At 38.9% G+C, this 23657-nt stretch overlaps 1 protein-coding gene across 1 annotated transcript in view; it reads left to right on the top strand.

Moving 5' to 3' along the window:
• Nucleotides 1–611: 611 nt before the first annotated feature.
• LOC145003076 (uncharacterized) overlaps nt 612–23657 on the top strand; it is a 31835-nt gene continuing 8789 nt past the window's right edge. The window contains exon 1 of the mRNA XM_078962226.1: nt 612–846. Coding sequence (XP_078818352.1) covers nt 612–846 — 235 coding nt within the window. The remainder of the gene's footprint in view (nt 847–23657) is intronic.

Here is a 23657-nt window from a genome sequence, read left to right as displayed (position 1 = left end):
TATTCAAAGGTTTATTACCAACACAATTTAAAGTATGGATTTACTTATATAAAAGATACATTTTGGCTTTCAAGGATTTATTACAAAGACAGTTTAAAGTATGGATTTACGTATACTGAAATACATTTTGGGCTTTTAAAGACTCATTGCAAACACTGTTTTAAATATTGTTATACGTTAAAAGATAATTCTTTTTAGACTTATTAAAAATATTACTGCTTTTAGCAAAAAACTTGTAACACTCACCAACCTTTTGTTAACCCTCAAAACTATATATATTCTCAGGAAATCACTAAACTGACATTCAAGATGGAATGGATTACATGTGACCTAGTTTACTTACTGTTGTATTATATGCATGTCTGCTAAGGCAATTCATGTATTATTATTATTTGTAAAAGCCTTGTATTCAAATATCAAGATGGAACATGAATGTTATTTTGTTTATTATTGTACTTGTGATATATATATATATATATATATATATATATATATATATATATATATATATTCAATTTTCCTATAATCCATGAACTTACTCGTACAACCCTACGTGTTCCGCCACCTCGGCCGGGGGTGTGACACTTAAGAACAGTGAAAAGATCAATGCCATGGATATGAATTCCTTGTTTAGTAACTTACAAAATTACAAAGAGGCCAAAGCTCTTCGAAAAGAAATCATGAAAGACTCAAGAAAAAAGAAGTATGTTGCCCTTGTATCTCGAAAGGAAGAAATAAAGCATATCAGCGACTCAGATAACTCAGGCCAAGCTGAGGAGAGTGATAAAGATCTCACCGGTGATCTTGTTGCCAGCGTTGCACTTGTTGTCAAGCACTACAAAGAAAGTAGAGCAAGCGTGGTTAAAAGAGCTGTGACAACCCAAAATTTCTTTCCTTGTAAAAGTCAAACTTATTCATTAAAAGTCAAACTTCTCATTTTGATCTATTTTATATTAAGTAGATTTATGAAACTCTAAGATTTGGTTTAAATGCCTTTAATTCAAAGGTGATGTGTGCTTAGAAGGAAAACACTTAGAATCGAGAACCCTCGTATCTACTCCTTCTTTTTTTTCCTTCGGGTTCCAAACGGCCTCGGAGCCGTAAACCTCGCATGAACCGTAAACAGGCATCGAGTCGTGAACTTGCCTTGGTCCGCAAACCCTCCCACATATATATATATATATATATATATATATATATATATATATATATATATATATATATATATATATATATATATATATATATATATATCTGTGTGTGTGTGTGAAGTTTGACTGCATTTTTGACTCACTTCTACTCTTCTAGCCGAAAACACATCAATTCTCTCTAAAAAAACCTTTAACCGCAAACCCTATTTCTTTCATCTATCATCCAAGGATCCCTCATTTCACCTTCAGAACTGGTTGTGGATCATCAAGAGTTCATTCTTCTGCAAATCAAGCATCTTTCAGTTTGGAGTTTATGGCCGAAAACCCTTTGCAGCCGTAAACCTTCATACCTTCAAAGGCCGAAAACTCTTTTTGGCCGTGAACCTCGAAGTTTGGTCGTGAACACCCAGTAGTTTCTTGATTTTCGATTCTAACATCCTTTTGTAAGTGATTCTTGCATCCTAGCTTGTTTTCCTTTATCCTTAGAGGTTATTGATGGGTTTTAGCCATAAGAACTTTCCTATGTGCGCATGCAAAACCCTAATGCTTGGATCTAGGCTTTCTAATTAAACATGCTTTGAATCCAAGACTTCTAATGGCTAATTAGGTTAAATAACAACATTGAAACAGATCTAGAATCATACCTTTGAGTTCTTTGTTGATCTTGTTGTCTTGGAGCTTCTAGAGTCACAAATGTCACTCCTCTAATGGCTTACAAACACCAATAGCAAGCAAGATGATTTAGGAGAGAGGAGAGGGGAGGAATTCGGCTAGAGTATCTCTACTTTAGATGGTGTGTCGAATTCCCTCACCCCTAGGGTATATTTATACTTGTAGACTCCTTAAGGGTTACAACCTAAACCTTAATTGGATAATCTTCTCTTAAGGCTATCCAAATCCATTCCATAGATAAGCCTTTGGACGATTTTAGCTATCCTATATCTCATAGAATTCGTCCAAAGCATATCCCAATGGATTTATAGTCTAAAGTTTAACTATCAAACAATTGACAGTTTATACCCCTTTATTTAATTAATCTCTTTAAGTCACCAAATTAATTCCAGTTAATTTATGACTTATATATTAATCAAATAACCATATATTATTCCTTATAATATTTACTCTCTCTTAACAAATCATCCATCAAGTTGATATGGTGAAGGCAACCCAAAAAGACCATGCACAACCGGATCAAATACTTGCATAATATAGTTGCAACCTTAGACACTATTCCAACAGTCTCCCACTTGGATAAGTCTAGTAACTATACAAGTACAATTCGGTTTGCAATCGTAGCTCTCAAAGATGCTGTCAACTCTGATCTAATCAATCTTGTCCTTTAGATAAGGGATCGTACAGTCCTCTGTTAGATATCATGCCGACAATCCTATGGAATGGTTAGTCAAGCATTTAGATTTCTCGATCTCTGATTTATTTGACATAGAACTTAATCAAACACATCAATTCAGTTCTGACCGGGCCCAGCACATAAGTCAAATCAAATCATCGAGCGGCCGAGATATCGCTTTTACCTTCTTAGATAAAAGTTACAGATAAACTTCGACTTATATGCATTTACTTATTCATTAACCAACTATACACAACAATGCATTTTATAACACCGAGTTACTGATGCGTTTTCGCATTATCAATGTACAATCAATTAACAAATAATAAACCATATATCTAGGTTTTAAGACTATATGATATTATCGTCTTGCGATCACCTTTTATATCGTATTCCATAAGGTGATTCCAGCAAGCGCGGGTTTATTCCAATGCTCAAAACCAGTTCATAAGCACTCATGAACGTTGTAGCAACCCTTGCTATGTCTAACACCATTAAGACATTCTACACACCAATTCATGACAATCTTCATTCATATCTACTCCCAACATATGAACGATTGTGGACCATTTGAATAATTCGATTATTCCTAATAAACTCAATTATTCTGGAAGTCAAAACATGCAAAGTGAAACAATAGTTAAACAATTAACATGTGACAGTAACTTTACTCATAAATAAAACTCCTTTATTTAATCATCAAATGTTAATTACATTTATCTATTATACGTTTTTAATACTATCTAATCTATACTAATATCATTCTTCAGCCCAATACTCCTAGCATGCTGCAAGTGCTTAACCCTACTCAGTCCCTTCGTAAGCGGATCTGCTGGGTTATCTTCTGATGATATCCTCTTCACTACGAGTTGTCCTTCTTCTACACGATGTCTAATGAAGTGATATTTTCTATCGATATGTCGAGATCTACCATGATCCCTCGGTTCCTTGGTCAAAGCAACCGCACCTTCGTTATCACAGAAAATCTCCATGGGCTCCTTTATAGCCGGCACAACTCCAAGATCACCAATGAAGTTCTTTAGCCATATTGTCTCCTTCGACGCTTCGCTCGCTGCGATGTACTCTGATTCGCACGTTGAATCAGCTACGGTTTCCTGCTTGGAATTTTTCCATGTCACTGCTCCTCCATTTAGGGTAAAGACCCAGCCCGACTGCGAACGATAGTTGTCCCTGTCGGTCTGAAAGCTGGTGTCACTATACCCTTGCACCTTCAAGTCATCACTCCCTCCAAGAACTAAGAACCATTCTTTCGTCCTCCGAAGGTACTTAAGGATGTTCTTCACCGCAATCCAATGTGCTTTGCCAGGGTTCCCTTGGTATCTGCTAACCATGCTCAAAGCGAAGGCTACATCAGGGCGAGTACAAGTCATAGCGTACATGATTGAGCCAACTGCGGAAGCGTATGGTACTTGGCTCATTTCTGCTATCTCAGCTTTGGTACTCGGACTTTGAGTCTTACTCAACTTGGCATTTCCTTGTATCGGTAATTCTCCCTTCTTTGAGTTTTCCATACTAAAACGTTTTAGTACCTTCTCTAAGTAAGTATTCTGACTAAGTCCAATTAGTCTCTTACTTCTTTCTCTTACTATCCATATTCCCAAAATGTAAGAAGCCTCTCCGAGGTCCTTCATAGCGAAACACTTCCCGAGCCAGGACTTAACCTCCTGCAGAGTTGGGATGTCGTTCCCTATGAGTAATATGTCATCGACATATAGAACGAGAAAGCTTACTATACTCCCACTGGCTTTGACATATACACAAGATTCGTCTTCGCTTCGTACAAATCCAAACTCTTTGACTTTCTCATCGAAGCAAAGATTCCATCTGCGAGATGCTTGCTTAAGTCCATAAATGGACTTCTCAAGCTTACACACTCTATTCGGATGCTTCGGATCCACAAACCCCTCTGGCTGAGCCATGTAAACATCCTCAGCCAACTTTCCATTAAGGAAAGCGGTCTTGACATCCATTTGCCAAATCTCATAATCATGAAATGCGGCAATTGCTAGCATCACTCTAATAGATTTAATCTTCGCAACTGGTGAGAAGGTCTCATCATAGTCAACTCCGGGAGTTTGAGTAAAGCCCTTCGCGACCAATCACGCCTTATATGTGTGTACGTTCCCATCTACGTCGGTCTTCTTTTTGAAGATCCATTTGCACCCAACGGTCTTACGTTCGGGCACATAATCAACCAAATTCCAAACTTGGTTATCGTACATGGATTGGATATCGCTATCCATTGCCTCTTTCCATTTCGCAGACTTCGGGCCTGCCATGGCTTCCTTATAGATATTAGGTTCATCAAGATTTACTAGTGTACCATCACTAATATACGTGTCCCCTTCGGTAGTAATATGAAAACCATAAAACTGGGGTTGAACTCTAACTCTATCGGAACGTATAAGAGGTAAGGATTCGTCAATCGATTCAACTGGAGTTTCCTCCTCGGGTTGAACGCCAGCGGTAGAGGTTCCTTCATCTATCGATTCTTGAATCTCTTCAAGTTCGATTTGCCTCCCACTGTCTCCTTGGCTTATGAGTTCTCGCTCTCGGAAAACTCCTCTCCTCGCAACAAAGACAACATTGTCTTTCGGTCTATAGAAGAGATATCCAAAGGATGTTTGCGGGTAGCCGATGAAAATACATCGCTCACTTCGAGGTTCAAGCTTGTCGTGAGTATCTCGTCTTACGAAAGCCTCACAACCCCAAACCTTGATATGTGCCAACGAGGGAGCTTTCCCTGTCCACATCTCGTGAGGTGTTTTGGTAACCTTCTTAGTAGGGACTTGGTTAAGGATATGGGCGGCAGTCTCTAAGGCATACCCCCAAAAGAAGATAGGTAGTGAAGCACGACTCATCATAGAGCGAACCATATCCAATAAGGTTCGATTACGCCTTTCTGCCACACCATTCAACTGCGGTGTCCTAGGAGGCGTCAATTGCGAAACTATTCCACACTCCTTGAGATAATCGTGGAATTCAAGACTTAGGTACTCTCCTCCTCGATCGGATTGAAGCATCTTGATTTTCCTGCCCAATTGATTCTCCACTTCATTCTTGAACTCTTTGAACTTTTCAAAGGTGTCTGACTTTTGCTTGATTAAGTAGATATACCCATATCTACTGTAGTCATCGGTAAAGGTCACATAGAAGCGGTTCCCATCCTTCGTGGTTGATCTAAAGGGTCCACATACATCGGTATGTATTAGGTCCAATAGCCCCTCACCCCTTTCACAAGTACTCGTGAAGGGTGACTTAGTCATCTTTCCAAGTAAACAAGATTCGCATGTGTCATCTTCCCTAAGGTCGAATGACTCCAGCACTCCATCCTTTTGGAGTTGGGCTATGCGTTTCTTGTTGACATGTTCAAGACGACAATGCCACAAGGATGCTTTATCCATACTAGTGGAAGAATCAATATTGAAAACATCATTTCCTAAGTTATCAACAATCATAACAGTTTCATATATTCCATTACATGGTATAGCTTCAAAGTAAAAGACACCATTTAGATAAGCCAAAATAGAACCATTCTCATTATTAAAAGAAAATCTAAATCCTTGTCTATATAAACCATGAAATGAAATGATGTTTCTAGCCATTTCTGGCGAATAGCAACAATTGTTCAAATCTAAAACCAAACTATTCCTAAGCACTAAAGAATACACTCCAATCTTGGTCACAGGCGACGATCTTCTGTTCCCCATGATTAGATTGATCCTTCCTTGCTCTACATCCCTACTTCTTCTTAGTCCCTGCACATTAGAACAAATGTGATAACCACAACCGGTATCAAGAACCCAAGAAATAGCATGGTTAGAATCGTTAGATTTGATTGTGTATATACCTGCGAAAGATGGCTTGATCTTTCCTTCTTTGATCACTTGCAGGTAATCCGGGCAGCTTCTCTTCCAATGTTCTATCTTGTGGCAGTGGTGGCACTCTGCCTCCTTTGGGTTGGAGCAGGGCTTTGCGGGATCAACTTTGGTCCCACTAGAAGAGGCACCATCTCAGGATTTCACCTTGCGATAGTTATTCGATGAAGCTTTCCTCTTCTTTCCCTTCCCTTGACCAATAGCCAAGACAGGAGCAGCGGACGGATTGGGAGTAGGTGCAACAGACTTGTCCTTGAAGTTGCTCTCAGCGACCCTCAAGAGACCTTGGAGTTTTCTTAGGGTGACCTCTTCTTTGTTCATGTGGTAGGTCATCCTAAATTGGTTGTACATCGGAGGCAAAGAGTGAAGCACCATATCGATCGCCAAGTCTTCACCGAAGTCAACATTTAACTTGCAAAGGCGGTCGACATACCTTTGCATCTTTTGCAGGTGCACGGTAAGAGATTCTCCATGACCCATCTTAGCGGAGATCATGTTAGTGAAAATCTCGTAACGCTCTTGTCTCGCGTTTTGGTAGTATCTCTCCAACAAGTCTTGATGCATCTCGTATGGATACATGTCCTCGTAGGACTTTTGGAATTCGGAGTTCATGGTGGCGATCATGATGCAATGTACCTTCGTTGCATCTCGCTCATGAGTTTCAAAGGCGGTGATTTCTTCGGGAGTAGCAACTTCGGGGTTGATTTTCTCGAGCTTCTCATCGAGGACATACTCTTTATCCTCATAGCGAGCAATGGTGCGAATGTATCTTATCCATTCGCTAAAGTTCGTTCCATCGAAGGTGAGCTTTTGGCAAAGGCTCATCAACGTGAAAGAACTAGCAGCAGCGTTGTTTGTGTTCGACATCTATAGAAAGGACAAAGATAGATTAGAATAAGAATCCCTAATTATCACCCAATAAGAAAATTAGGGCTACGATCCAACAATAACATTTACATACTAGAAAAGGGATGCCGTAATCTAACATGCAAATAAATTGAAGGTAAGTGAATGATGATTCACTAATTCTCCATCACAAAACTTAAACTATTAGTCCTAAGTGTTTTTGAGAAATCCTAGGTTCGGATGAGATTCATTGAAACTGTTCAATGGCATGTTTAAATCTCGATATGCCCCTCTCGTTTGTGACTGGGATGCCGAGGATCACAAAGCGGGTGTGAATTACCATGCAAATTCACATGGTGCCTTCATTGTAACGATCATCTATTCGATGTGCCGGTAAACCACACACGCTCCATCGAACTATGATACACAATAAATCACCCTTTGCCACCTTCGCTTAGAACCAATTAGTGTGCCGGTAAACCACACACGCTCCACTAACTTCTTAGCAAGGTGCAAAGTGTAATTTCATGGGATTGCATCAATTCACTTTTCCTAAAGTAACTAAGATTGGGAAATTTTTAAAACGTGTAGTTACTTTGTATTTCTTATTATACTTTTAATGAGAAGATGAGGTTGCCATATCCTACCCGTTCGGCTAACGACCCTCCACCAATCAAGCAAGCGGTGGGTGTGAGTGTACACCCATTAAGCGCCATTTTATAGGCCGCAACCTTATACCAACCTTATAGATCGGCTTCGTGAATGAGGCCTACTAACGGTAAGACTAGCATTTAGTTATATATATATATATATATATATATATATATATATATATATATATTATTCTAGTAATATCATATTAGTATAGGGTTGTATTTTAAAACTTTTTTCAAAATCTAGGGTTTGAAATTTAAGTTGTCTAAATTAAAACTTTTAATCACAAATATAAATTTCAAAAACTTTAGGGTAGGTTTTAAACATTTAAAACATGAAGGATCAAATAACAAATAATTCCAATTAACAATTAATATCCTAATTATCTTTATTTGATTTATCCAAGATTTCTTTTAAGATAATTATCAAAATAATTAATCATTTATCACATAAGGAAATTAAATATTTTATTAGATGATAAACATCTTTAATTAGATCAAGATAATAGTCATATATATCAAAAAATCGAATTAGGGTTGATCTAATATGATTAAGGTAAGTTTCCATAAGATAAACATGAAAAAATCCCGGTTTTGCCTAATGCAGACGCTCGGACTTGCCGAGTACAGGCCTACTCGCCGAGTCCACTTTGGAACTCGCCGAGTACATGACTCATAAACCCAAAATCGAATTTTGCAGGTTTGTTTCAGTTAATCAAGCAACAATTTAAAGAAAACCAAGCTAGGCTCTGATACCACTGATGGGTTTTAGCCATAAGAACTTTCCTATGTGCGCATGCAAAACCCTAATGCTTGGATCTAGGCTTTCTAATTAAACATGCTTTGAATCCAAGACTTCTAATTGCTAATTAGGTTAAATAACAACATTGAAACAGATCTAGAATCATACCTTTGAGTTCTTTGTTGATCTTGTTGTCTTGGAGCTTCTAGAGTCACAAATGTCACTCCTCTAATGGCTTACAAACACCAATAGCAAGCAAGATGATTTAGGAGAGAGGAGAGGGGAGGAATTCGGCCAGAGTATCTCTACTTTAGATGGTGTGTCGAATTCCCTCACCCCTAGGGTCTATTTATACTTGTAGACTCCTTAAGGGTTACAACCTAAACCCTAATTGGATAATCTTCTCTTAAGGCTATCCAAATCCATTCCATAGATAAGCCTTTGGAAGATTTTAGCTATCCTATATCTCATAGAATTTGTCCAAAGCATATCCCAATGGATTTATAGTCTAAAGTTTAACTATCAAACAATTGACAGTTTATACCCCTTTATTTAATTAATCTCTTTAAGTCACCAAATTAATTCCAGTTAATTTATGACTTATATATTAATCAAATAACCATATATTATTCCTTATAATATTTACTCTCTCTTAACAAAGTTATATCCACTAATTTTATGCCAATGTGTTGTATAAAATGCTATTTAGGACTTGGTTTTGTCCCGAGAGCTATCTTGTGGAAAAACATCTCTTTATCAACTCTTCAAATCTAATTTACTCACATAAGGCGAGTTCATATCCCTACAATTAACCTTTTAAATGTTTTAAATGCTTTTATGGGGGGGGGGGGGGGAATACAAGTTGAACACAATGTAATTGTGTTTATATCTACATTGAAAAACAAAACTATTTCTTATGTCAAATACTGCCAAAAATCATTTAGAAAACTCTTTTAAACTATTTTAGATTTCTGTTTATATCAAAATCATGTTCGTTTATATATTTATGTATAAATATGCTTTAACGGACTTTGGACTATTGTTAAATACCGTAACTCCTGTTCCATGTTTGGTTGTAGGCTTAGGGTAGGATCACTAGTCTGACTGTCAGCTAACTCATAATTATACTTATCAAATATATACATGAATATTAAACCCATTTTTAAAAGAAATACTTGACTCTGTTGCACATGTTAGACAATTGAGTCTTTTCAGTAGCAGTTCAAACAAATATACTAGTAAACTATAATAGGTATAGTTTAGAGTACATACTATTTTCTAGAATACAGAAACAAACATGAGTCAATACATACTATTTTCTAGAACAGGGAAACACGCATGAGTCAATACATGTATACTATTACTATTCACTACAAAGTATACTATTCATTTACAAGAACAAGAAGGAACATACACACGATAACAAGAACAAGATAACTAAATGTGAGATACTATTTCATGTCGTAACAATACTTGTTGTGTCATGTTTTGTAACCAGAGTCTCCTGGAGGGAGAGCGTAAGTTTGTGTATAGATCTATACGGGATTTACCATCCCACACCTTGCTGCTAGCTACGGTGGGACCTGCAGGTCTATGGGTGACAAATGTCATATCATTTTTTACGTCTGAAGAAAGTCGTGATTTATACTAGTCGATCAAGTATGGTTACAACCAAATCACATTTTTAAACCTTAATTAATTAGTTTGGGTTTAATTCAGTTAATGCATTAGTAGTGTATTTTATACAAAACTACTATAAGTATTCATTTTCCATTACATTTTCACAGTGATATTTTCACAGGTTAAATGCATACTATTTTTCTAGTAAAGATAGTTTCAAATATGGAAAACATTCATTTTATAATATATCTAGTACATAAATACATTTTACACCATTTTCAAAAGAACAAAACATACAAACAGTTGGGTCTTGGAGAGAAGACTACATTTCATTTTAAAGTAGAAAATATAGGATTTTCTAGGAAGTACACAAACACATTTATGAAACAAACATAAACACTTGACACTAAAATACTTATGAACCCACCATCTAAAATGCTAATCCTCTATTTCAAAATAACTTGTATTCTCAGGACACCAGTATACAGGTACACTGGTAGATTTTGGAGAAGATGGAGCATGTTCAGACTCGTTTTTTATTTTGTTATATTTTTTTTGGTTTCATTCAATTGTTTCAAGAACACACATGTATTAACTATTATTATTAATGCAATCAATGTTGTTTCTTGTTTTACTATTATACATAGTTATGATACTATACATGACATCCTCCGCCCGCGAATATTTACGCCATCTCGGTATGGGGGTGTGATAAGAGCTCAGTTCGAATGGTGGGGCACCAATGTTGGAATGAAAGTTGTTGTAGGAGAACTCCGCCAGAGGTAAGTAGGAGTCACAGCTCCCACCAAAGTTAATAACGCAAGCTTGTAACATATCCTCAAGAGTCTGGATGGTCTGCTCGCTCTGACTGTCCGTCTGAGGATGATAAGATGTACTGAAATGCAACCGCATGCCCAGTTCCTCGTGGAACTTCTACCAAAAATGGGATGTGAAACAAACTTCACGGTCTGAGACAATAGAGACCGGCATCCCATGGTGAGCAACGATCTTGCGAATATACACATTGGCCAACTTCTCGGCCGATGAACTCTCTCGAATAGCCAAAAAATGGGCACTCTTGGTCAATCGATCCACGATGACCCATATAGCATCAAAAACCTTTGCCATTTGTGGCAGCTTGGTGATAAAATCCATCGTCTACTCCCATTTCGACATGAGAACCTCTAGAGGTTGAAGCTTGCCATGCGGCCTCTGATGCTCAGCCTTGACCATCCTGCATGTCGAGCACCTCTTGACATATCACTTGATCTTTTGTTTCATGCATGGCCACTAGTAACTCAGATGCAGATCATAGTATATCTTGGTGGCCCCTTGGTGAATAGAGGATCGAGACTTGTGAGCCTCCTCTAGTACAATCTGTTTGACCCCACCAAACATCAAAACCCATACCCGACCACATTGGGTCAAAAATCCCCAACTATTTTGCACAAATTGGGTGATCTCGCCTCTAATCCTCTCATTCTTCCAATTCTCCTCATGCACGCCCTTAGACTGGGCCTCCTTAATCAATCCTATAAGTGGAGAGTCCACCGATATCCTCATACAAGTCATCCCAATCGAAGACCCAGCCGAATTACGGCTCAAAGAATTGTCCACCGTGTTCGCTTTACCCAGATGGTAAAGGATCTCGCAGTCGTAGTCGTTGACTACGTCCAGCCACCTACGCTGTCTCATGTTCAATTTCGGCTGATCCAAGATGTGCCTCAGACTCTTGTGGTCCATGTAAATGGTACAACAGACCTCATAGAGGTAATGTCTCCAAAGCTTGAGAGTGAATACCACCGCTCCCAACTCTAAATCGTGTGTGGGATATCTCGTCTCATGTGGCTTCAACTGCCGCGATGCATATGCTATAACCCGTCCCTTCTGCATAAGGACTGCTCCCAACCCGGTGATCGATGCATCACAAAATACTAAAAAATACTCAACTCCCTCAGGGAGTGTCAAAACCAGTGCCTCGCACAGTCTCTGTTGTAGGGTCTCAAATGCAGTATGCTGCTTAGGGCCCCACCAGAAATCTATCCCCATTCCTTGTCAGACGAATGAGGGGTACTAAAATCTTGGTGAAATCCTTTATGAATCCACGGTAGTACCCTGCCAATCCGAAGAAGCTTATGATATCAGAGGGAGACTTAGGAACCTGTCACTGCATAACCGCCTCGATTTTCATCGGATCAACCAAAATCCCCTCCTATTTAACAAGGTGTCCAAGGAACTGGACCTCTCGTAACCAAAACTCACGCTTCGAGAACATGGCAAACAACCGCTCTCGCCTCAAGACTCCCAATAACTCACGGAGGTACTCCTCATGCTGCTCTCTGGTCTTGAAGTAAACCAATATGTCATCTATAAACACAATGATTGAGCGATCGAGCATCGGTTTGCATACCTAATTCATCAGGTCCATAAATATTGTCGATGCGTTGGTGAGCCCAAACAGAATCACCACAAACTCGTAATGTCCGTACCGAGTGCAAAACAAGGTCTTCTCCGCGTCCTCTTCCATCACTCTGACTTGATGATACCCTGATCTCAAATCTATCTTGGAAAACCAAGGTGCTCCCTGCAACTGATCGAAAAATTCATCTATCCGTGTGATGGGATAATGGTTCTTCACAGACAACTTGTTCAGCTCCCAGTAGTCAATGCACATCCAGTGTGAATCACCCTTCTTCCTAACAAAGATAATCGGCGCTCCCCACGGTGAACTGCTCGGACGAATGAACTGCTTGCCCAGCAGCTCCTGCAACTGAGATGACAGCTCCTGCATCTTAGGCGGTGCTAATCGGTACGATGCCTTGACGATAGGGGTCGCATATGGCATAAGGTTGATCCTGAACTCGACCTGCCTCTCTGAAGGCACTCCGGGAAAATCCTCTGGAAACACATCAGCGAACTCTCTAATGACAGAGACCTCTGAGACTGAGACCTGATCCTTATCCTGTGTATCCACCACATACGCTAAATAACCCGCACACCTGTGCTGAATATACTGTCGAGCCCTGGTGGCTGAACAGAACCCTGAACCCATCCTGGTGCCCTCGTATAATATAATCATTTCTCCCCCACTTGGGGTTCAAACTACCACACGTTAACCCTCACAATCGATCATGGTACAGAAGCGACTCAACCAGTCCATACCTTCTATAAAACAAACGTCTCCCATGGAGATTAGAATCAATTCAATCAGAAAGGACACCCCAAAAATCTCTAGATCACAACCCTGATAAACTGACGAAGCAGATACCTCGTGTTTGTTGGTGATGGAGACTCGTAACGAACACTTTAGCTCTCCAGAAGGCAGCCCGAACCCTCTGCTAAACGATCGGGAAACAAATAATTGACTCGCCCCTGAGTCTAACAATACAAGAGCAGGAAAAGAGTCACAAGAAATGTAACTAACGTGGGTAGAAACATATGAGCATATCATAAACATAATCATCAAGATAAGGGATAGAAAACATACCAGCTACCGCATCTATTGCTGTCCTGGCCTCCTCGTGTTGGGTTTTATGTACTAGAACATTCCTATGGTGCACATACAACCCTAAATTCTTTGGATCTAAAGTTTCTCTAGTTATACATGCAATAAAAAATTCTAAATCATGAAGTATACAACTAGCATACAATTTTTCATGTAAATCATAAAAGCTAGGTAGAAGATTACCTCTTTGTTGTAGCTTGTAGGAACTGATCTTTCAAGAGCCTAGCACCTCAAGTGTGATGCCTCAAATGTAATTAAAACAAACAAAGAACACAAGGAGGAAATTGAGAGAGATGTTGGTGTTGGATAAGGTTTCTAAGTCCATAAATATATTTGAGATGTACTTGACCCGACCCGACATGGTCCATTTGGGTTGCACTTCACCCGAACAATTTATATGGATAATCTTTTGAGAATAGTATAAGTTATGATTTATTAATATATTATAAGTTCTAATATATTAATATGAAATCATATTATTTAATTAGTATTGATCTAGAATTAATTTAGAATTAATTTGGTGATAAAAAGGATGACTAATTAAATATGGACTCTTGTATTTATATAGTGTGGGCTAATGCTTATTTGGAATGGGCTAGGCTTGCATGGAAAGTCCATGTATAGTCCATGGAGCTTTAACCCATGGATCTCATGGAAATGAAAAGTCACGGGTATTAGGGTTTAGATGGATGTAACCCTAATCCACCACACTATATAAAGGAGTCCTTGGCACTTGAAATGTCACTAGTGTGTGTGTGTGTGAGCAAAGGTGGCCAATTTCTACAAGTGTTGATACTCTCTCTAAAGGTTTCCAAAGTTTGGGGTGATTTGTGACTTCCATTTGACGCATCCACATTATTGGTGCTAGGCTCTCAAACTCAAAAGCAATCAACGACTACTAAAATGTATGTAATTCTACTAGTATTTTATGATTCAAGTTCCTAAACATGCTAGTTAGGAAGTAAAAATTGGAAAATCATTATTTGCATGTATCTTAGAGAAAACATAGATCCAAGGTTTCTAGGCTTGCATGTACGTCATAGGAGTGTTAGATTGCTCAAAACCCATCAGTGGTATCAGATACTAGGCTTGTTTTCTTGATACTTTATGCAAAATTGTTGAAAAAGCTCAAAATTTTGTAATCCGCTGAGTGAACTCGCCGAGTCCAAGTTAAAATTCATCCTACTCGTCTAGTAGGTTCATGCACTCAACGAGTACGAGCCCCAAAATGCATTTTTTTCTAGTTTTGCTGCTGTAAATGGACTAGAAACATTACCCTAAACTGTTTTGGTGTTTTAAAATCTGTTTTAGATGGTGTAATGGTTATGCTAATCCATTTACAATGGCTAGTATCAAAATTTCAAGTTTTATATAGTTTATTTATGATTCTTGAAATTGTTGATATGAATATTCATGTTCTTATGAGTTTAGAAGATCATAGGAGTTATTTGTAACTTGCTTGTTGATTTAATTCTTGATCTTGATGTGTTTTAATGGAATCCATAATTTGTCCTCAAGTTATGGATTACCAAAAGTCACACTTTTAAAGTCCATTATTAAACACATAGGTTACATGAAATGAAAATTCTCTCATTTTATTAATCCATTAACTCATAAGTTATGAAGTTGAAAAGTTTTAAAAGTTACAAAACTTGCCCTCAAGTTTTGGAACATGTAAAGTCTCACACATTTTAGTAAGCTTTAGTTCCAACCCCTAGAATTTTAAAAGTTAAAATTCAACCCTTATACTTTATAATATTATAAGTTAATAATATATATATATATATATATATATATATATATATATATATATATATATATATATATATATATCTGTACGAACAAGTCATCTTACCGTTGTAGGCCTCATTCACGAAGCCGGTATATAGGGGGGGGGGGGGTATAAGGTTGTTGCCTATAAAATGGCAGCTTAATGGGTGTCCACTCTCACCCACCACTTCCTTGACTGATGGAGGGTCGTTGCCGAACAGGTAGGACAATGACATTAAATACTCATTAAAAGTATGATGAATGTAAAGTAACTAAATGTTTTTATAAATTCCCAATCTTAGTTACTTTAGGAAAATGTGAATAAGGTGCTAACCCGTGAAATTACACTTTACACTTTGCTTAAGTCGTTAGTGGAGCGTGTGTTGTTAACCGACATACTAACTTGGACTTAAAAAGGTAGACAAAGGGTGGCTTAAGGTTTATCATAGGTCGGTGGAGTGCATATGGTTAACCGAAACATCGATTGAGTGATAAACATTAAGGGTACCAAGTAATTTGCATGGTTACTTCACACCTTGTTTCGTGATCCTCGACATCCCAGTCACAAAACTCGAAGGGCACACTCGAGATTGAAACATGACATCGAAAAGTTTAATGAATCTCAAAGAATCTAGGAATTTCAAAACCAATTAAAACCTAATAATTTATTTCATTTTTCATGGTGGTAATTGGTGAATCATCATTCACGTACCTTCAAATATTTTATAGCTTGGATTACGCATCCCTCTTCTAAGTTATAAAATATTCTGTTGGGTCCTAGCTTTAATATTACATTTGGGTGTCTTATTAAGGACTATCTTTATATGTAATCTAAACTTGTCTTTCTTCTTTTTCAGATGTCTTTTAACAATGCTGCTTCGGGCTCAAACTCTACCGGCTCCTTCTCTCTCATGAACCTTTGTGGGAGAGTCATCTTCGATGGTTCCAACTTTATGGATTGTATCCGGAACATCAGGATGGTCACTCGTTATGAGGACAAGGAATATGTCCTCGACAAGGAGCTAAAGGAATTTGATGAGTCGTCTGCTACTCCTAGGGAGATCGCTAAATTCCGGACTCATGTGAGAGATGCCACGAAAGTGGCATGTATCATGTTAGCCACTATGATAGCCGAGCACCAAAAGTCCTATGAGGACTACTACCCTTTTGAAATGCACCGGGACTTGATGGACCACTACCATCAAAGTGCTCGCCAAGAGAGGTATGTCATCATCTACTCAATGATAACAACCCGAATGAAGGATGGTGAACCCATCACGGGCCACTTACAAAAAATGAAAAGGTATGTGGACCGTCTGCTGAAGCTAAATGTGAACTTCCCTGAGGAGTTGGCAATTGACATCATTTTGCACTACTTACCTTATTGTTTTGATCAATTCCGAATGACATACCACATGAATAAGGAGGAAGTTACACTCATCCAACTTCAAGGACTCTTGAAGACCGCCGAAAGTGGTCTTAATGGTAAGTCGGTTGTCACCACTCCTACTCCTACCGCAACCGCTATCTTGGCAATCGGGCAAGGAAAAGGGAAGAAGAGGAAGAGCCCCTCGATGGGTACGAAGGGAAAGTCCCTTGAAGGCTCCTCTTAAAATGGAACCAAGAAAGGTTCCGTCACTCCTTCTGCTAACCCTAAAGAGGCTGGATGCTTCTATTTCCATAAAAAGTGGCACTGGAAGCGAGACTGCCCAAAGTACCTGCAAGATGTGAAGGATGGGAAAGTAAAACCCAACGATGCATGTATTTACATTATATTGTCTATAACTCACCCCAATCTAATTCTTGGGTCCTTGATTCGGTTGTGGTATTCATATTTATTCTAATTTGCAGGGACTAAGAAGAAGTGAGTATACGGAGCATGGAAAGATAAGCTTAATCATGGGGAATAGGAAAGCTTCACCTGTCACCAAGATTGGAGTTTATACTTTGTTTCTAAGTAGTGGGTTAACTTTAGATTTGAATAAATTTTGTTACTCGTCTGAAATGGCGAGAAATATTATTTCCTTTCATGCTTTGAACAAAAAAGGGTTTACCTTTTCTTTTGATAATGAATGTGGTGGTATTAATGCTTTCTTTAATAATGTTCTTTACTTTAAAGCATTACCTTGTGATGGTGTGTATGAAGCTGTGTCGGTTGTAGATAACCTAGGAAATAATGTGTTGTGTATTGATTCTTCCACTAATTTAGATAAAGCATCATTGTGGCATTGTCGTCTTGGAAATGTAAGAAAGAAACACATAGGCCTACTCCAAATGGATGGAGTCTTGGAGTCATTTGACCTAAAGTCGGATGAAAGTTGTGAATCTTGTCTACTTGGAGAAATGACATAATCACCCTTCACTAGTACTTGTGCTAGGGGTGAGGGTTTGTAGGATCTGATACACAAGAATGTGTGTGGACCCTTTAGAACCACCACAAGGGATGCTAACCGTTTCTATGTGACTTTTATTGATGATTTTAGTAGATATGGATACGTCTGCTTAATCAAGAATAAGTCAAAAACCTTTAAAAAGTTCAAAGAGTTTAAGCAGGAAGTGGAAAATCAATTGGGCAGGAACATTAAGATGCTTCGATCTGATTGAGGTGGTGAGTATCTTACTACAGAGTTCCTTGACTATCTTAAGGAATGTGGGATTGTCTCACTCACAATTGACACCTCCCAGGACACTGCAACTTAATGGTGTAGCTGAGAGGTGTAATTTTGTTGGACATGGTTCGTTCCATGATTAGTCGAGCTTTGCTACCAATCTCATTCTAGGGTATGCCTTAGAGATTGCCGCCCATATCCTTAATCTAGTCTGTACCAAAAGGTTTCCAAAACACCTTACGAGATGTGGATCGGGAAAGTTCCCAATTTGGACCACATCAAGATTTGGGGTTGTGAGGCTTTCGTGAGGCGCGAGGCTCATGATAAGCTTGAACCTCGAAGTGAGAGGTGTATTTTCATCAGCTACCTACAGAATTCCTCCGGTTACCTCTTCTGCAGACCCAGTGATAATGTGGTCTTTGTAGAAAGGAGGGGAGTCTTTCGCGAGAGAGAGTTCATAAGCCAAGGAAACAGTGGGATGAAAATTGACCTTAAAAATTCAAGATTCAAGTGGTGAAGGAACCTCAAATCCTAGCAATCAACCTGAGCAGGAAACTCCTGTTGAACCGACTGACGAGTTTGTACCTCTGAGGTGTTCCACGCAAGTTAGGAATGCACCTAACATTACTATGGTTTCCATATTACTATGGAAAGTGATACATTTATCAGTGATAGCACACTGGTAAATCTGGATGAACCTAACAAGTTTAAGGAAGCCATGGCAGGCCCTAAGTCTACTAAATGGAAAGAGGCTATGGACAACAAGATTCAGTCCATGTATGACAATCAAGTTTGGAACTCAGTTGACAATGTACCTGGTTGTAAGACAGTCGAGTACAAATGGATCTTCAAGAAGAAGATCGACATGGATGGAAAGGTGCACACTTATAAGGCACAACTGGTTGCAAAGGGTTTCACTCAAACTCAGGGAGTTGATTATGATGAAACCTTCTCACCAGTAGCAAATATTAAGTCTATTAGGTTTATGCTGGCCATTGCTACATTTCATGATTATGAAATATGGCAGATGGATGTCAAAACTGCTTTCCTTAATGGAAAGTTGGCTAGGATGTTTAGATGAGTCAGCCAGAGGGTTTTATCAATGTAGAGTACCCTGATAGAGTGCAAGCTTGAAAAATCCATTTATGGATTGAAACAAGCATCTCGCAGCTGGAACCTTTGTTTTGATGAGAAGGTCAAAGAGTTTGGCTTTTCGAGAAGCAAAGATGAATCTTGCGTGTATGTCAGAACTAGTGGGAGTATAATTAGCTTTTTGGTTCTATATGTGGATGACATAATACTCATGAGAAATGGCATCCCAACTTTGCAGGAGGTTAAGTATTGGCTTGGGAAGTGTTTCGCTATGAAGGACCTTAGAGAAGCTGCCTACATCCTAGGGATAAGGATATTAAGAGAAAGGAGTAACAGAATAATTTGACTTAGTCAAAGCACCTATGTGGACAAAGTGTTGAAAAGGTTCAACATGCAGAATTCCAAGAAAGGTGACTTATCGATCCAACGTAATGCAAAACTAAGCAAGGCTCAGAGCCCGAGTACAGAGGATGAGATAGCTGATATGAGTCGATTACCATATGCTTCCGCTATTGGCTCGATCGTGTATGATATGACTTGTACTCGCCCTGATGTGGCTTTTTCTTTGAACATGGTCAACCGATATCAGGGAAATCCTGGCAAGGCTCACTAGACTGCGGTAAAGAACATTCTCAAGTACCTGCGAAGGACTAAGGATTGGATTCTTATCCTTGGTGAGGGTGATGAATTGAGAGTTATAGGGTATAGTGATGCTAGCTTTCAGACTAATAGGGATAATTTCCGCTCTTAGTCGGGCTGGGTCTTTACTATAAATGGAGGAGCAATTTCTTGGAAAATTTCCAAACAGGATATAGTAGTTGATTCGACCTGTGAATCAGAGTATATAGCAGCGAGTGAAGTGGTGAAGGAGGCGATATGGCTGAGGAACTTCATCGAAGACCTTGGAGTTGTACCAGCTATAAAGGAGCCTATGGAGATTTTCCTTGACAACAATAGTGCAGTTGCCTTAGCCAAGGAACTGAGAGATCATGGCAGATCCATACACATTGAAAGAAAATATCACTTCATAAGACACAAGATAGAAGGACTCCTTGTAGCAAAGATGATATCATCATAGGAGAACCCAATAGATCCCCTCACGAAGGGGCTGACTAGGGTTACGCATATGCGGCATGCAAGGCGCATCGGGCTAAAGGACGATATTAGTTTTACAGATTAGTAGTTTTTGAATTTTGTAAAGTGTAATTGAAATTTGATGATGAATAAAAGTTGTTGTTTATTTATGAGCAAAGTGTTACTATCTTTTGTCAACCGTTTACTATTATTTCATTTTGCATGTTTTGACTTCCAGAATAATTATGTTACGGTATATCATATTATTCAAATTCTCCACAGTCAGTCATATGTTGGAAGTAGATATGAATTAAGACTATCATGAGTTGGCTTGTAGATGTCTAAGATGTTGGACATAGCAAGAGTTGCTGCAACACTCATAAGTGGTTTTAAGTTCTGAGTATTGGATTCAACCCACGCTCACTTGTATCATTTCATGGAATTTATCTCGAGTGATCGTGAGACGGTAATATCATATAAGTGTTCAAACCTAGAGATATGAGTCGTTGACTATGAGTTGGTTATGCATTGATTGTACGAAAACACATCAGTAACTTGATGTCATAAAAGGTATCTTTGTGTATAATTCAACAACTAGTAGAACAAGCATATGGGTTGAAGTTTATCTGTTCCTTCTTGGATTAGAAGCAATATCTGGGCCCCTCGATGATTTTGTTTTGACCTATGTACTGGGCCCGGTCAAAACTAAAATTGATGTGTTCATTCAAGTTCTATGTCAAACAAATCGGAAATCGGGAAACAAACTGTTGGACAATAAGTACGACATTGTTCCATGTATTTGTCCTGCTGATATCCAGAATAGAGGATTATATGATCCCTTATCTAAAATGGTGCTTCGTAGTTCAACATAGTTTAAAGAGCTATGATTGCTGGTCGGTTCCTAAAGTCATGCTTGCAACTATAGTTATTAGACTTATCCAAGTGGGAGACTGTTGGATAAGGTGTCTAAGTCCATAACTATATTTGAGATGTACTTGATCCAACCCGACATGGTCCATTTTGATTGCACTTCACCAAAAAAATTTATATGGATAATCTTTTGAGAATAGTATAAGTTATGATTTATTAATATATTATAAGTTCTAATATATTAATATGAAATCATATTATTTAATTAGTATTGATCTAGAATTAATTTAGAAGTAATTTGGAGATCAAAAAGGTGACTAATTAAATATGGACTCTTGTATTTATATAGTGTGGGCTAATGCTTATTTGGAATGGGCTAGGCTTACATGGAAAGTCCATGGAGCTTTAACCCATGGATCTCATGGAAATGAAAAGTCATGGGTTTTAGGGTTTACATGGATGTAACCCTAATCCACCACACTATATAAAGGATTCCTTGGCACTTGAAATGGAACTATTGTGTGTGTGTGTGAGCAAAGGTGGCCAATTTCTACAAGTGTTCATACTCTCTCTAAAAGTTCCCAAAGTTTGTGGTGATTTGTGACTTCCATTTGAGGCATCCACATTATTGTTGCTAGGCTCTCAAACTCAAAAGCAATCAACCACTACTAAAAAGTATGTAATTCTACTAGTATTTTATGATTCAAGTTCCCATAACATGCTAGTTAGGAAGTACACCTTGGAAAATCATTATTTTCATGTATCTTACAGAAAACATAGATCCAAGGTTTATAGGGTTGCATGTACACCATACGAGTGTTAGAAAGCTCAAAACCTATCAGTTGGAGACTCCAAAATCATTCATACGCTTCATAAAACACAAGTGTACAATTTTGGCTTAGGAGGGTTTCTTTTATAGTGTGGGCTTCCTAAGGTTTAATCTTGTAAACGCTAGTCTATTTGCTTAAGCCTTTAAGCAATCCAATAATCCATATGATGGGACTTATGGACTAACTCTTCATAGAATCCCACATAGAATTAGTCCATCCTAATCAATATGGATCATTGGTCCAGACTATAAATATTACTGATTGACTTAATCAGTCCCCGTTAATTTAATTAGTCTCTTTTGATGACTAAATTAATTTCAAATTAATTCTTGACCGATACTAATTAAATAATATGATTTCTCGCACAAGTGCGGCCCTTACGGCCCCCAGATCCAGTATCAGCGGTCTAAGCCTGCGTCAGGGCCTGCCTCTGCTCCCTCAACTACAGCTCGATCTCCAGCTCACGCCGCCTAGCGGCCTCCTGTAACTCCAATAGTGTATCACAACGTTGGGTAGCTACAAAATGCTGAATTTCAGTCTTGAGCATGCTCAGATAACAATTCATCTGAGCCTAAACTCTGAGCAAAACATCGCCCTCTCAGTGAACCTCCCGGTGATCTTTGTCACAAACTCCGTACCCTGTGTCAAGTCCAAGAACTCCTAAGCCAGTCTCTCATGCTCCACCCTAGGAATGTAGCTGGTACGCAACATATCCCTGAACTGATCCCATGTCAGAACATCCCTTTGCTCATAAGAATACAAACCAGTAACCAATCTCCACCAATCCTTCGCTTCGGACCTCAAAAGGTTCATAGCTCACCTGACCTTCTGGTCAACAGGGCAGGAACATGTGAAGAAACATCCCTCCACATCAGACAGCCGTCTCATGGCTACAATCGCGTCCTGGGCTCCATAAAAAGACAGGGTCTTCGTGTTATCAAAGTCTTGATACTGAAACACTCGTCCCGACCCAACACCCTCAGCCGCCATAGCTGCAGAGGCTACAACAACAGCAGTCTCAATGATGGCTACATATTTGTCATCAAAGTACTCCATCATCATGGTCTTGATAGACCTGAACATCTCTGGTATCTGTCCCCGGACAATCTCAACCACCTCCTCTCGGATGATCTCACTGACACGATCCTCTGTTAATGTTGGTCTATCCTGGATGCCAGCTCCCGATCCTAACCTAGACCTGGTCTCATATTGCCTCGTAGTCACCATACTAAAAAATACATAAGGATGATATCAGGTAATCCACATAAACAACCATGGAGAACCAACTCTCTATAAAACCCTAAGGGTTGTGACATCCTTGCTACGTGTATGGGTCTTGTGCTTTCAGTAGTATGGGCCCATACTAACTTCCACACCTACCCATGTTTGTCCCAAGCAGCATCACAAAACCCTAGTATATATAAACATAGGCGAGCCCTCAATCCTCACTCCTAGAGGAATTCTAACATCTCACAACTGGCTAACTAACCCCGTATAACTAAGCCTACGTCACATGACCCTCCATTGGTGCCAGATAACTACATCATGAATACCATCACATGCTCCATAGGTTAAACAATCTTAGAATGAAAAGCTTAACCCTACAACGATTAGGACTCATACAAGAGCTGTGCAGTAGGACTAAACC

The sequence above is a fragment of the Lactuca saligna genome, chromosome 6 (assembly GCF_052625555.1).
Source record: "Lactuca saligna cultivar CGN05327 chromosome 6, ASM5262555v1, whole genome shotgun sequence".
NCBI classification, from domain to species: domain Eukaryota; kingdom Viridiplantae; phylum Streptophyta; class Magnoliopsida; order Asterales; family Asteraceae; genus Lactuca; species Lactuca saligna.
Note: the sequence above shows the minus strand (reverse complement) of the source record. Positions and strands in the feature narration are given on the sequence as shown.